At 36.1% G+C, this 13,319-nt stretch overlaps 1 protein-coding gene across 2 annotated transcripts; it reads left to right on the top strand.

Moving 5' to 3' along the window:
- The first annotated feature begins 3,139 nt into the window (after nucleotides 1–3,139).
- On the top strand, nucleotides 3,140–11,352 carry LOC104220681 (protein TONNEAU 1a-like). Of its 2 annotated transcripts, none has more exons than XM_009771588.2 (8): nucleotides 3,140–3,371; nucleotides 4,085–4,217; nucleotides 7,434–7,522; nucleotides 7,626–7,748; nucleotides 8,048–8,181; nucleotides 8,263–8,288; nucleotides 8,390–8,546; nucleotides 11,073–11,352. In XM_009771588.2, the coding sequence occupies exons 1-8, from the start codon at nucleotides 3,285–3,287 to the stop codon at nucleotides 11,116–11,118; spliced, it is 795 nt and encodes a 264-aa protein (XP_009769890.1). In that variant the 5' UTR covers nucleotides 3,140–3,284; the 3' UTR covers nucleotides 11,119–11,352. The 2 variants fall into 2 exon arrangements, 1 of the variants encoding a protein (XP_009769890.1); XR_709562.2 differs by having other exon boundaries at nucleotides 3,142–3,371; nucleotides 8,394–8,546.
- Nucleotides 11,353–13,319: the final 1,967 nt, after the last annotated feature.

Raw genomic sequence — 13,319 nt, 5'->3', positions numbered from 1 at the left:
AGCCCAGGCCCACGAAGCCCGGCCCGTTAGGCCCACTAAGGCCCGAGCCCGGGCCAGAATACAGCATTAAATTGAAATGATAACTGATAACTGAACAGAACAAAGGAAGTAAGGATATGAATACTCACTCTTCTGAATGATGAACAACCTGTTTATTTGAATAAACTACGGCCTCCGACCCAATATATATATATATATATATGTGCACAAGCTACGGCCTCAAGCCCAAAAATGCCCAAAAATGCATAAAGCATCAACTACGGCCTCAGGCCCAAACATGCATAAAGCATAAACTACGACCTCAAATCCAAATATGCATAGAGCATATAAACTACGGCCTCAGGCCCAAATACAAGTGTTCAACATTCAGGGATTTAAATTCAGGAACTGAGAATCATACTGCAATATGTGATGCTGAAATACTGAATCATATTGAGTTACAAGATACTGGAATACTGAATTGGACTAGACTGAGACATGTATTCTTGAACTGATTATGAAAACTAAAACTTCAATTGTTTATGACATGCTGAGAAATCTAGACCGAGACTCATGGGTATCAAACCCAAGTCTATAGTGATTACGCACTGAGCTCACAACGTTCAAAATGAAAGTCATGAATGAGTTATGAAGGTAGATAATAGAAGTTCTGCAACTATTCAAGGAACTAAGTTTAACTATATTTTTGAGGCAATTAGTAACGTCGTAAAAGAAACGTAGTAAAGGAGAATTGTTAACATTCCCAAACATAGAGAGTTAGCCTCACATACCTTAACTTCCTGCTCTTGAGCGTAGTACAACAATTAAGCTCAATGTATGATTTAAGGGGCTATCAATGTATTTGGCCCAATTTTAAACATAACAAAAATGGTGATTATTTCAACTCTAAATAATTACTACAACCATATTTTAGCTGGAGTCGCGAAGATCAAAACCTAATGTAGGAGAGGCAAATATTATGAGAGTCAAATCATAAACAAACTAACTGTTATATTCAGAGATACGAATCTATAAAGTTGAGTCACGATTTATTTGATAGAATGTATTACTCTTTACTCAAGTTTCTAACTCTTCTTGGCTCCTGCCTTGTTCCATCTTGTCAATCGCTTGTTGACTTCATTGTTTTGTTATTTGTTCCCAAAAATTCTTACTTTCATAATCAACAAAGTAAATTTCATTTTCATTATATATAAATATATTTAAAAAAAGACAGCTCGGTGCAGAAAGTATTGCTTTCATGCAGGGTCCGGGAAAGGGCTTTTAGGGTGTGATATATGCGACCTACCTATAGATCACGCGGAAACAACTTGACCATTGTTCTAAAATTCCCTTCACTGTGAAACAAGCAAAGCACATCATAGATTTGTACATGTTAACGAGAAACACATGAGATTATCAAAATAAAATAAATCTATCGTCCAAAAAGAAAAAAACCTAAAGAAGGAAAATCCACACAAATCACCCACATGATCAATTCAATTAGAATCACCACTTGCCTCTACGATTACACATAACTTATAGGAGTAACTCAAAAACAACTTCAACTAATATGCATATTTAGAAATCTCAAACTAAAAGTTGCACTTACCTAATTTATGACTCTTCATATGTTAAAGAATAATACTACTTCATATTTAATCATTAATAAAATTTTACTCTCTGTTACAAAAAGAGTACGATGACCAGACCTTCTAATTTTCGCTCTTAATTAGGACATCGATTTCACAGTCTTAATAAAATAAAATTTAGACAATAAGAAACTACATAAAAATATACTAAAAATTGCATCTTTTATATTAAGAATATTTAAATAATGTATCAAAAAGTTGTAGTAAGAAAAAGTTATTTAACTTCTCAAATAGTACTAATATCATATAAAGTGAAAAAAAAAGATATAATAAACTTATATTTCTCTTTCAAGTCCTGAAGCTTGGTGTTCACACTATTCTCCATTATTGTGAAATTGTAAAATATATGAGTGTATATTCTGTACCTAAAAAAAATTCATTCAATTAAATTATTTATTAGAAAATTACAATGACTGTGCAAATAATTTAATCTCAATATTATTTATATTTACGAACAATAATACTAAGGATAAAATAAAGAAAAAATAATTAATTAAATCTTAATTTTCTAAAGTAATAAATATTTTGGACTATTTATTTTAGTAATCATGACAATTAGTAGGTGTTTGGCCATAGGTTTTGGAAGTTTTCTTTTCATTTTTTTTTAAATATGTGTTTGCTTATAGAATTAATCTAGTTTTTGGGAGATTTTGAAAACTAAAATTTTAAAATCCAAATATAACTTAATTTTTTCTGGGATTACTTTTCAAAAAAAATATTTGGGAATCTATGTTCGATTACAAAATAGGAGTATTTGTTAACAATGTCTGTGCAAATAATTTAAAACTCAGAATGTAAAGTATCACAGATTCAACTTTAACCAAATAGGCCAAATACATATATACATACCATTCAACTTGGCACTATTTTTTATTTTAACACTTTATTTATATCTTGTTCCATTTTGGCCCTCCAACTCTATTTTATATGTTCCATTTTGGCTCTCCAACTTTATTTCTTATGTTCTACTTTTAACACAAAAGCTGAAATCAGTGTAAAAATATAGTGCGTGTGTATACAAAAATCTGAGGTGTAATACATATCCAATTAAATATTAACACTTGGTTTTATAACCCATGTCAAACGGGTCAATACTAAAATACCCTAACCCGATTGTATATTTCCATCCACTGTTGCTCCATCTTCATTCTCTAAGTTCCAAAGCTTTTATCTGTCGATTTCATACCTGACCCGTTTAGATAAAATAAACCAATAAAAAATATGATCGGGTTCTGGTATTTTAATATTGACCCGTTTGACATGGGTGAAAAAATCAGGTGGCAATATTTAATTGGATATTTGTTATACCTCAAATTTGTGTATGCATGCGCATTATATTTTTTGCACTGATTTTAGCTTTTGTGTTAAAATGGAATTTAAAAAATAGAGTTGGAGGGCCAAAATGGAACATATAAAATAGAATTGGAGGACCAAAATGAAACAAGTTAGAGATAGAGTGCCAAAATGAAAAATGGTGTCAAGTTAGAATCCAAATATTGTCCAAACAAACCATTTTCGTTCAAAATTTGGCAGTAGAACCAAAAAATCCGCAGAGAGAGGGCAAAACGGAGCGGCCTTTCCTTACAAAAGAGCAACATTTCTAGTTCTTAGCAGAGTGTAGCCCGAAAGTAGAGAAGAATTTCAATATCTACAGAAATGGACGATTACACAAGAGAAATGATGGACCTCAAAACCCTAGTCACTCGAACCCTGGAGAAGAAAGGCGTCCTCGCCAAGATCCGAGTATTTACTATTTTCCCCACTTTATCTCCTCTGCATTTTCCTTTTTTATATGTGCTCTCTTCTAATTTCTCCTTTACTTGACCTAAAATGATGCTAGGATCCGATCTGGTAGTTATCTATCTATGCTTTAAAAGACTATTTATTTATAAAATTAAAAAAAGAAAAAGAAAATGTTCAGTGCAGAATTCATGGGTAGTGAGAATTGTCTATGCTTCAAAGTGGAACTTTTGGATTGACTGTAACAGCAGCTTATAGAAATATCAAATTTCATGCTTACAAGATAAAGATATTCAACTCATTTTTCCACTCGCATCGCACTAATTCTTTTATGTACAATAACAACAACAACAATCCAGTATAATCCCACAAGTGGGGTCTGGGAAGGGTAGTGTATACACATACCTTACCCCTACCCTGGGGCATAGAGAGGCTGTTTCCGATAGACGCTCGGCTCAAGAAGATGACAAGAGAATTCGTTTATGTACAAAAAAGAAGAGGAAATAGAGTTAGAAAAAGGCTGAAAGTGAATGTGTACCAGGTTGGATATTTAATGCTCGAGAATCGTAGAAAAAACTAAAAACTGATGATCTCTAATTGTTATGTCACATTTGCTTCCCTTCCTTTTAGTTGGATCATTCTTTTTTTGTTGTAGATTGCATACCCTATGAGATAATTTTACAATTTTACATATTTTACGGTGTGACGTTTCTTAGGCTGAACTTAGAGCGAGTGTTTTCGAGGCAATTGAAGAGGAGGATAAGGTAATTGAGAAGGATGAAGGCTTGCCCCCTGCACTATTGGGTAGCTGCAATGATCAGGCAAAACACCTCCATAATTCACCTTCAGGTCATTTTAATGTTTTTGTCCGTTTTGTTATTCTTCTGGTTATAAATCCTTGCAAATGTTTGTGTTAAAGATGGAAGGTAAGACATACTTATCTTGTCTAGAAGAATTCTATCTGACTTTGGTAATATATCAGAAAGCTGAGTTGTTTTAAAGTACTGCAGCAGACCACTTGTTAAAAGTCTCAATCTATTGTACGTATTGACCTTTGGTCGTTTAGGACATGGGAGTTCAATCTAAATATCTGTTTTAGGATCTACTGCTGTGAACCTCCCGCATGATAAATCTAAATCTTGCTTGCAAATGGCTACACCTTTTTTTTAATAATTCATGATTTGGCTTTTGATGCCTTGTTTTGTGAAGCATGATATTACTTTCCTGTTTCAAACTGATTTAGTTTGTAAGTTGTGATGAAATTTGATATCTAAAATAACTACAAAGTACCATCCCCAAAATCAATTTCCAGTACTTTATATTAAAAGAGTCTTAGAGAAAGTCCTAGAGAGTGTCATCTATCAGCAAAGTTAAGCATGTACTTGAACTCTGCATTTGTGTCTTAAAAGGCATTTTCTGAACGAGTTTCGCTGAGAGCCCCAGGGTAAAAATGCACCGAGGCGTACTAGCGTGGCATAAGTATCGTGCAACATAAGTCCCAATCCTCCGGGCATTCGCTTAGGCGTAAGTTCCAACTTTTTGGGTGTTCATTTGGGGCGTGCGCCCAGATAACATTTCCAAATTGGAACCAAAATTGCTTAATTATCTTTTTTAGTATGATAATACTCAGAAGTTAACTCATAGTAAATTTTCAAACCAGAAGAACTCAAAAGTCAAAAAGCTTTTTCTAATTTCATAGAGCCCGTTTGGATTAGCTGGAAAAAAGTAGCTTTTAAGTGTTGGAGCTTATTTTATAAATAAGCAGTTACCTGTTTGGATAAAAGTGCTGAAGCTTAAAAAAAAGTTGTTAAGTGTTTGGTAAACAAGTGTTGGTAAGCACTTTTTCTGTTAAAAAGACAGAAATATCCTTAAAGTTAACATAATAAAGTAGTTGATTACTACAATTTATTTAATTATGAATTAATCCAAAAAAAATTATATTTTAATTTAATTGATTACTTTAGATAATTTTTATTCAGGCTTAGGTTTGATTGGCCAACCTCAAAACTTAAGTAACTCAAATTCATTAGAGATCTAGCAGCAGCTAGTGGCAACGTTGTTGTCAAATTCAAAGGGTTTGCTATTTATGTTCTGTTTTTTCTTCTTTTCGCATATGTTCTCTTTTAAAATTTACGGATCTTGCTCTTTCTTTTCCAAAGCTTTCTCTTTGTATTTGAGTTAACTTTTTGATTTAGAGTGGATTTTGGCATGAACACATACCAAAAATGCAGACAAATGAAGATGAAGCAAAGAGGAAGAGGAAAGAAGATGATTGTTGTCTTCATAAGTGTAGAAAAGAGGAGAAACACGAGGTTTTAGGATTTTATTTGACTGAGGGTAAATTTGGTATTATGAAAACTTATAATGGACAAGAAAGTAATATCCTTGGTCAAAACAATATGGCTTTTAAGCCAATTTTGAAAAAGTTGGGTTACCCAACTTATTGGTTTTGCCCTTTTTAAAGCAGATTTTAGCTTTTTTTAAGCCCTTTTTTTGGTTGCCAAACGCTTCCAGAAGTTAAAAATGGCTTAAAAGCTGGTTTGTTTGTTCTCTTTGTTGTTTTGTAACAAATACTTTTTGGCCCTTGGTCTGCAAAGTGCAAACTACAAAGCAAGAGCTTTTTCCTCAACGCTTGCATATTTCTTCTTTATGCTTCATTAAGTTTTTTTCCTCTCTTTAATCTATTCTTTCCAAGTTTGTTTTTGGTTTTAGAATTTTTTTTGGTATCACTCTAGTTTACATATTGTTCTGGGGACTCTATTTTATAGAGCCCATCTTTTGTAGTACCTGCAATAGGAAGGACCATCTAAATGGTCAAAAGTCATTTCTACATCCAATTTGCAAAAGGATCCTTTTTTCTCCTTTTTTCAGTCCCCAACCAAAAACTTCATTCACTATGAGGGCAGCATCAGTTATCTGTCTTCCCTGAATAAATACGTCCTGATATCCACAAACAAGTTTGCTGATCACTTTCTTCAATCTTTCAGCTAGAGATTTGGCAGCTATATTGTAAATGCTACTAATCAAACTAAGAGGCCTGAAATCCTTCAATTTTACTGCACCTTCTTCCTTTGGTATTAAAGCAATAAATGTGGCATTACAGCTTCTGATCGTCTGCCCGTTCTGATGGAAGATTCAAGTGCTCGCAGAATGCCATTCTTTATTTCTCCATGCCTTTTGATAGAATGCCATAGTAAAGCCATCTGGTCCATATGCTTTATCAGGATTCAGGTGCACTAGAATTGATAATTTCCAGTACCTCTTCTTCTTCAAATGGCCTTTCCAACCAAATTATATTGTGCAGGGTGTTAGAGTGTCTCACATTGGTTGAGGAATGGATTTTTGTTATATTGTTTTGACAATCCTCATCTCATGAGCAACCTTTTGGGATTGAGTTAGGCAATGTCTATTTCCTTTATGGCCTCCTTATCCCTTTTTGACGCCTACTATTTCTCGTATTATGATTTTCTTTTGAACTAAAATCTATCAATGTGGAAGGTTTTGGTCAGACCTTACTTGTATACAAATATTAAAAATAAAGATATGAAGGGGAGAAACATAATGGCTTTTGCTCATCATACATCAGATTAATTCCATTACAAAAAAATAATATATGATAGAACTATCTAAATGCAAATTCTTTTGCTGGAAAGAGTCCTCATTTTGAAAAGAATTCTAGAAAATTTAACTTTAAGGAGAAAGAATCCTCTCTAGAATAAAGATATTAAGTTTCATGGGACATGGATATGCCTCTTCACATGTGATTTACAGAAAGCATAAAGCGACTTCGTTTACAAAAGATACTATATTTTGAGGGATATTCCCTTCAAATTAAAAACTTCTCTTGTTACCTTAGAATTTTCCGAAGGTACCTAGACATATTTTATCTGAATCTAATTGTGACGATAATATACCTGTTATTGCACTCTGTTTGTCTAATGATCAATGCATCAGCATTGATGTGTTTTAGCTCTAAGAAGTGTTAAAATTTGATACATCCTCCTATAGTAGATCACTTTCCTTGTTCGTATTAACTTTTGTTTTTTCCCCTCTCTTGATGTGCAGGAAGGCTACTAACTGCCCTTATATGTGAATATTTGGATTGGGCTCAATTAAACCATTCACTTAAAGTTTATTTGCCAGAGTGTAATTTGGTAATCATGTACGGGATTCTCCCGAGCAAATATATACTGTTCTTTGCAAAATCTTGTCAGTATCTTGTTCTACTTATGAAGGACCCGTTATGTGATTGTGTAGCCAAAGGATTCGTGGAAATCTGAGCTAAAAGAATTTAGCAGCAAGAATGGATATGATCTTAACAGGAATGGTGATAGCGCTCCCTTGCTTTTGGATGTTCTTGAAGGATTCTTGAAATATGAGGTTGGGTAAAATCTTTTAGTTTAGATGTCAATATAGTCTGACAAATGATTATTATTATTATTATTATTTTGTTTGATATGTGTAATTTTTTTTAAATATAGTATTTGCAAATAACAGTTTCCTGTACTATTTCTTAGCTGCGACTTCCTCTCTATACACAATTCCGTTTTTGTGGGTTGTGCTGTAATAAGAAAGATCTTGCTATGACCATACCGATTCTCTCAAAATGTGGGTAAATATGGAAGTCTGCGGTTAGGAATTATAGCAAGTATTGTTACTAAAATTTATTTTTTTTGCAGAATTTATCTCAAGCAATGGGGGCTGGAAGGAGATTTACTGCACCAGATGCTGGATCTCTTTCCAATACTGAAGCTAGGAACATTAGGAAGCCTTCTTCATCTTCAGTTGCTGGAGGCTTACCTCCATTGGGAAGGTTAACATATAAAACATTATCACTTCTTCTCTTACCCTCTCATTTGATTTAAATTTGACTTGGTACCATTTTACACCACAGGTCAGGTCCTGCTGCCCAGTCATCTGGTAAGTAGTCTAGCTGATCTTTTTTTTTCCCCCTTTTCTTTTCCTGTTGGTAATTAATTCCCAGATAAGTGCATGAATTTCTGATCTTGTTGAGATTCTAGACAGAAGGGCAGGTTCATCTATATCTGGATATAGGAAAGATGAATACAACTGGAGATACGAAAATGATGAGCTTCCGCAGGATGTAATGCTTGCCTCATCTGCCTTAGAAAACCTTCAATTGGACAGAAAAGCTTGGAACCTTACCTCTTCATGGCGGTCAGGCTTTAAACTCTCAGTGGGATTTAATTACAGTTTTGGTTTTAATATAATTATCTATTGGCGTGAGTGCAAAAGAATTCGTATGTTTTAAGATCTGGCTTGGAGGGTACTTCAACTTATCAAAAAAATTCTGGCTTGGAGGGTAATCTTTAGAAGAAAGGCAACCTTATCGCTTCTATTAAGGAGTGTTAGTAATGTGCTTATTGTGAAATTCATTTAGAGCTTAAACTTCAGAAGAGTCAGATTGTGGTGTAGGTTTTATGCTACTTTTCGTTCTTTTGATGGGAGGGCTTATGCTACTTATTTATAGACATTTCCGTGATGAATGGGACGATGTCAATGTAAAAGCAGCTTAAATATGATGTCAGCATGGCCTCTGTTTTCGGGGGTGGGGGTGTAGGCATTACCAAACAGGTTCTTAATTGTACTCCATAATTGGTGTGCAACCTGACAGCGTAGCAGCATGTGGTCCATAGCTTTACCCAACCTCTTAAACGTAGCACCTGTTAGGCTGTTAATATGAGTCATCTTCCTTTTCCTCAAATTCTCAGCAAAAGATAGCCCCCCATATTGCCAACCAACGGAAGCACTTTTTCTAGGCTCCCGTGGACTCGTACTGAGGCATGACAAAAAGCCAGGTCGTCCAGCCTCAGTTATATGTAATAAAAATCCTTAACTGTGAAAAATTCCTTTGCTTTGTCCTTGCTTTCGAAAGATTGAACCGTCGGTGAGATTCTGCTTATAAAGTATCTAAACTAAGTCCTGAAATTCGTCAACTTCCCAATCCAGTAAGTTCCTCCTCAACTTCAAAACATATCCTCACTCTGCATTATGTTTGGAAGTATACTAGATAAAGTGCTCATTATCAGTTTTCCTTCCCTCAGCAGGGTGGTAAAGCAAGAGCTATTATCAATCAGTGTTTCCTTCGCTCTTTGGATTAGTATCTCTCTGCCACCTTGCTGACCTTTTCTCCTCTCTTTCAGTTATCAAATTCTAGAATTCACATATCTTGTGGGAGAAATACAATGGTTGATCCAAGTACATCGCCGGAGTGACCCAATCTTGCATTGGAATACCACCTTAGCCTGCGATTGCAGCGTGTGCTGTAACGCTGTATGGAGTGACTTTGTTAGAATTGATCATATCTTTGTGTAGAAAGGTCCAAATGACAACCATTCTGATCTGTTGAAAACTAAAATCCCAGCACAATTTTGCTTTGTAGCACCATGCCCATATTCCTTGTACAATTAAGAGGTTGTGACCTTTTGAGATAGAGTCATGTTCACTTGCTAGAAATTGTAGCTGTTGCCTAAGTTTTCATCACCTTTGGCCTTAACCAGTATTGTTCTTTGTCAGTTGACTTTAAATCCATGTGCTTTCAAGCTTCTTCAAGTTCTACCTTGGCTTGTAAAATAACTTGTATTGATTGCACCGAGTTTCTTGTCAATATACCATGATCAAATGTGATAAAAAGCATTAGCCCTTGTCGCGCTCTCTCGGTGTGTGTGTGTACAGTAAAAAGGTTGTTCTGTACTTCTGTTATACTTAAAAGTTAAGAAGTTGTACATTGATATAAATGACATTGACAATTTAACCCACCCACCCCCCCACCCCCCCACCCAAAAAAAAAAAACAAAAAAACATTGCCTTGAAAAGTGCTCCCATTTTATTAGACCTAGTAGAAGTTTTTGTTACATGAGCAGAGGGAATTTGTTCAATTACCACTGTGATAAGTGATGACCAAGAAAATCTGCTGAAGTTCTTGAAAAACTTGCATACTCTAGTTTTTCCACCTTCGAGTTCACTGCCGATACTTTCTCACCTTGTCACCCCTTTTTTTTTTTTTTGATGACCGAGAAATCCGTTTGGGGCCGATCCTTTGGACCAACCGCAGCCTTCGAAACTCGGTGGATAATGGGCCCGCCCCTCTCTCACCTTGTCACCCCTTTTCCATAATAAGGTTTTGTCTCTCCATTTGTCAGGCATTGCATAGTTGACCTTCAAGTTCTACCTTGGCTTGTAAAATAACTTTTATTGACTGCACCAAGGTTCCTATCAATATACCAATGGTCGAATGGGATAAAAAGCGTTAGCCCTTGTTACTATGTATGTCTCCCTTGTCACTGTTTCTTCCACCCTCTGTGTGTGCGCGCGCAACAACAACAACAACATACCCAGTATAATCCCACATGTGTGTGGGTGGGTGCGCGCACACGTATGGTAAAAATGTCGGTCTGTTATAGTTAAGAACAGGTTGTACGTCATTATAAATTTCATTTCCAATTAATCTAAAAAAAGCACATTGCATCGTTCAAAAGTGCTCCCATGCTATTAGATTGAGTAGAAAATTTTGTTACATAGTGATAAACGATGACCAAGAACTGATGATAAGCTGCTGATTTTCTTGAAAAAAATTGCATACTCTAGTTTTTCCTTTTATTGATGTCTGTCGTTTGTCATACTTCCTAAACTGCTTTCCAGCAAATGAAGCGGTATCTCAACTTGTGCTGAATCGGATTGCAGGCACAGAGGTGATGACATGTCTGAGGATGATAGCAGGGGAGAATAGATGAGATGTGTGGTCTCCAAATCACCGAGATGGGAATTGATGATGTCCTTCTAACTTAGAAATGCAATGTTCTGATGTATGCTGTGTATGATTTAAATACTATATTGCTTGTAGTAATTGGTGTGAGCTTCTCATTTTCTTTTCTTTTTTCTTGTATCATTTATCATTTCCCCCCTGTATTACGAAATCCCTCTGTGGCTAAGCAGCCGCGCTTAAAGAATTTTTCTTATCATATGACGGTTGCTCTTGAGTTGGATGCCATGCGTGATTACTAGAAGCTGTTTCTCTGTGGTATTACTGTTTGCAGCAAGTCAGCAACTAATATGACCTTTATTTGTAGCCCTTCATTTGACTCGTTGACAGTAGGGAGACTGAAATTCAGTTCCTGAGCAGGCTTATAAACAGTGTAAAATTTTACTTTAAAAAATTCATTTTTGCTAAAACTGAAAGTAACCGATTTTCGAGTGTTGCTTGTTCAAATAACTGGTAGATGTTCTTTTCTTGTTCTTTAACGAAAGGCTGGGAATGGTAGCGTTGATTTCGAATCCAACTATAACGACTGCTAATTCTTGTCCAACTTTTTATTCTGTGCTATTTCGGAGTAGAAATGTTTCTAAGGGTTGCAGTTGTTGGACGAATATTTGATGCATCTAATGTTGTAAAAACAAGCGCGAAATGGGATGAAATCTAGTGAGTTTTTAACTTTAGATTAACATATCAGTGATAAATGTAAATGTAATAAGGAATCAATTTTATATTGGCCTCAATATGAAAATTTAATTGTTTCGTTTTACATTTAGCTCCAGTATACACAAATATGATTAGTTAATCAAAGGAAGCAACAACAAACCTAGTAGTATCCCGCAAGTGGGGTCTGAGGAGGGTAAGATGTACGCAGTTTTACCCCTACTCTTGGAAGGACAGAAAGGTTGTTTCCGATAAACCCTCGGCTAGAGAACGATTGAAAAAGAAAAGGTAATTACAACAAGTAGGAATAATAGCAAGATGAAATAAGATTGAATCCAAGACTGAAGTCAAACTCTAGGTGGTAATAGCCATCTATGGATAAAAGATATCATACTAACACTAATGCTAACGAACTGAGCAAGAGAAAGAGAAATGCTCGACTACCTACGAACCTTCTACCCTAATCTTTGACCTACACACCCTCCTGTCTGGGGCCATGTCCTCAGTCAGCTCCAGCTGCGCCATGTCCCACCTAATAACCTCTCCCCAAGACTTTTTAGGCCTACCTCTACCCCTCCTGCTACCCGTTGAGGCTAACCGCTCGTACCTTCTAACTGGGGCTTCTATACTTCTCCTCTTAACATGCCTGAACTATTTCAACCTCGCCTCCCGCATCTTATCCTCCATAGGGGCCACTCCCACCTTTTCCTGAATAACTTCATTCCTAATCTTATCCAACCAGGTATGCTCACACATCCACCTCAACATCCTCATCTCAGCTACTTTTAGATTCTGGGTATGAGAGTTCTTGACCGGCCAACACTCTGCTCCATACAACATAGTTGGTGTCTCACCACAAGAACTTACCTTTAAGTTTTAGCGGCACATTCTTATCACACAAGACACCAGAAGCGAGCCTCCACTTCATCCATCTTGCTCCGATACGATGCGTGACATCTTCATCAATCTCTCCATTACCTTGTATTATAGATCCATGATACTCGAAACTACCTCTCTTGGCGATGACTTGCGTATCAAGCCTCACCACCATATCCCCTTCCTGGGTACCGTTGCTGAACTTGCACTTCAAGTATTCCGTATTGGTCCTGCTCAACTTGAAACCCTTAGACTCTAGGGTCTGCCTCCAAACCTCCAGCCTCTCGTTAACACCATCCCGCATCTCGTCAATTAAAACTATGTCATCAGCAAATAACATACATCATGGCACCTCACCTTGAATGTGTCTCGTCAATGCGTCCATCGCCAAGGAAAATAGGAATGGACTAAAAGATGATCCCTGGTGCAACCCCATCACAACCGGAAAAAGCGTGTTTTAGAATGACTTATTTTAATTTCCTTCCACAACTGAATTAATCTATGGGGTAAGAAAACAAAAGACAATAAAAGCAAATCAAGATAAGCTCAAATGCTCGATAGCTAGTGCCTAATAGAAAAAAGGGCAGCCCAGTGTACTAAGCTCTCGCTATGCGCAGGTCTGGGGAAGGGCCGGACTA

This window comes from Nicotiana sylvestris, chromosome 4, assembly GCF_000393655.2.
Source record: "Nicotiana sylvestris chromosome 4, ASM39365v2, whole genome shotgun sequence".
NCBI lineage: Eukaryota > Viridiplantae > Streptophyta > Magnoliopsida > Solanales > Solanaceae > Nicotiana > Nicotiana sylvestris.
The sequence above is the reverse complement of the archived record's forward strand: the minus strand, read 5'-3'. Positions and strand labels throughout refer to the sequence as shown.